Source organism: Cystoisospora suis (assembly GCF_002600585.1).
Source record: "Cystoisospora suis strain Wien I chromosome Unknown contig_4925, whole genome shotgun sequence".
Taxonomy (NCBI): domain Eukaryota; phylum Apicomplexa; class Conoidasida; order Eucoccidiorida; family Sarcocystidae; genus Cystoisospora; species Cystoisospora suis.
Window position 1 is genome coordinate 5,531 of NW_027157717.1, and position 2,203 is coordinate 7,733.

Consider the following 2,203-nt stretch of genomic DNA (forward strand, 5'->3'; position numbering starts at 1 on the left):
AAGGCTGAGGTGGAGAGGAAGAGTAAGAGAAAGGATGAGGTGCAGAGGAAGAAAAAGAGAAAGGCTGAGGCGGAGAGGAAGAAGCAGCGGAAGGCTCAGGCGGAGAGGAAGAAGAAGCGGAAGGCTGAGGAGGAGAGGAAGAGTAGGAGAAAGGCTGCGGTGGAGAGGAAGAGTAAGAGAAGGGCTGCGGTGGAGAGGAGGAGTAAGAGCAAGGCTGAGGTGGAGAGGAAGAGTAAGAAAAAGGAAGAGATGAAGAAGTAGACGAGAAAGGCAGAGATGAAGAAGCGTAAGATAGAGGAGTTGTAGTAGGGGAGGAACACGTTAGAGTTGAAGAAAGGGGTAGAGAGGAAGACGACGGAGAAAAGGGAAGAGATGAGGAGATTGAAGAGAAGGGAAGAGATGAAGAGGAGAATGAAGAAAATAAAGGCTGACTCGTTTTTCCTGAGGCCCTTTGTGCAGCCGCCAGCAAGTTCGTGATATGTTCTCTTTCTTGCTGGATTTCCTTCATCTTGATCGCTAGCAAGTCATTTAAAGAAAGCTTCGTTTCTCCTGCCTTGTCTCTCTTCTCCTCCCCAACCTCATCCACTTCAGGTGCAGCATTTCCGCAGCAGACTAAAGAAGACGAGGATGGACAGGAGGAAGAAGAAGAATCAGCTAAGACGTAAGTAAAAGAAGAAGAGGAGATATCTTGAGTAGAGGCCTCCGGGGCGGGAGAAGGAGAAAGAAGGGAAGAAGAGCAAGAAGAGAGAGAAGGCGGTGGATTGACTCCCCCTCCTGGAAGGTTCTGCATATGTGGTATGCTGAGATCTTGCTCATTCATCATCGGCTTCGTCTTCCTTATTGCCGCACTAGGACTCTCTCCTCCTTTTTCTTCTTCTTCTTCCCTGTTCATTCCTATCGAAGAAGATGAAAGTTGACTTCCGTAAAAGAAACTTCTCTTTAGTTCTTCACACGGAGGAGGAGGAGGAGACAGGCTTTCTTCTGCAGAGTAGGGTTGTGGCTGCTCCTGCTGCTGCTGCTCCTGCAGTGGTGAATAGAGCGGCAGCTGAGACAACGAAGGAGAACAAGACGACGACGGGAGAGAAGTTTTTCCATGGAGGAATGAAGAAGAAGAAAAAGCGATTAATGAAGGAGGATATGCGTAGCAGCAGTTCTCCTGAGCTTGGCGATGAAGAAGTGGAGAAGCATGAGTGGATGAAAGATGGTGATAGAGAAGAGGAGAAGGAGACGAGATGACGGGAGACACATGAAATGGAAGACCATGTAATGGAGTAGAAGTTGTTGTTGTAGGTGTCGATGATGTAGGTATCGATGAAGTAGTAGTGGCAGTAGTGGCAGGTATCGACTGAGTAGAGAGTGATGGAGAAGGGAAGGACTGAGCAGGATTGAATGGAGTGAAGGTGGATGCAGTAGAGGTGGGCTGCGCAGGTACTGACAGCGTAGGAATCGACTGAGTAGGTATCGACGAAGATGAAATCGATGCACTAGAAGTCGGCTTGGCAGGAACCGCACGGACAGGTGTGGACGGACCGGAACCTGATGGAGTAGAGGTCGATGGAGTAGAGGGCGAGAAAACAGGAACCGATTCAGTAGGTGCGGACGGAGAAGGAACCGATGACGAAGTAGGAGTCGACCGAGCAGGTATTAATGGTGGAGTAGGAATCGACTGTGGAGGTATCGATGATGGACTAGGAATCGACTGAGCAGGTATCGATGATGAGGTGTGACTAGATGGAGTAGGCATCGACTGAGAATGTATCGATGACGGAGTAGGAACGGACTGAGAAGGTATCGATGATGGAGTAGCCATCGACTGGGCAGGGCCCGATGAAGTAGCAGTCGATTGAGAAGGTATCGATGACGGACTAGAAATCGATTGAGAATGTATCGATGATGGAGTAGGAATCGGCTGAGAAGTTATCGGCGATGGAGTAGGAATCGAGTGGGCAGGGACCGGAGAAGTAGGAATTGACTGAGGAGGTATCGATGATGAACTAGAAATCGACTGAGAAGGTATCGATGATGGAGTGGGAATCGATTGAGAAGGTATCGATGATGGACTAGGAATCGATTGAGAAGGTATCGATGATGGAGTAGTAATTGACTGAGGAGGTATCGATGATGAACTAGAAATCGACTGAGAAGGTATCGATGATGGAGTAGGAATCGATTGACAAGGTATCGATGATGAGGTCCGACTGGA

At 48.8% G+C, this 2,203-nt stretch overlaps 2 protein-coding genes across 2 annotated transcripts; both read right to left on the reverse strand.

Moving 5' to 3' along the window:
• Positions 1–3: 3 nt before the first annotated feature.
• On the reverse strand, positions 4–1,629 carry CSUI_008680 (uncharacterized protein; the record flags this gene model as incomplete). Its single annotated transcript, XM_068068807.1, has 1 exon — positions 4–1,629. A coding segment is annotated over one exon (1,623 nt), but the record flags the coding sequence as incomplete, so codon positions are not given.
• A 416-nt stretch (positions 1,630–2,045) lies between these two features.
• Positions 2,046–2,193, reverse strand: CSUI_008681 (uncharacterized protein; the record flags this gene model as incomplete). Its single annotated transcript, XM_068068808.1, has 1 exon — positions 2,046–2,193. A coding segment is annotated over one exon (147 nt), but the record flags the coding sequence as incomplete, so codon positions are not given.
• Between the last annotated feature and the right edge of the window lie 10 nt (positions 2,194–2,203).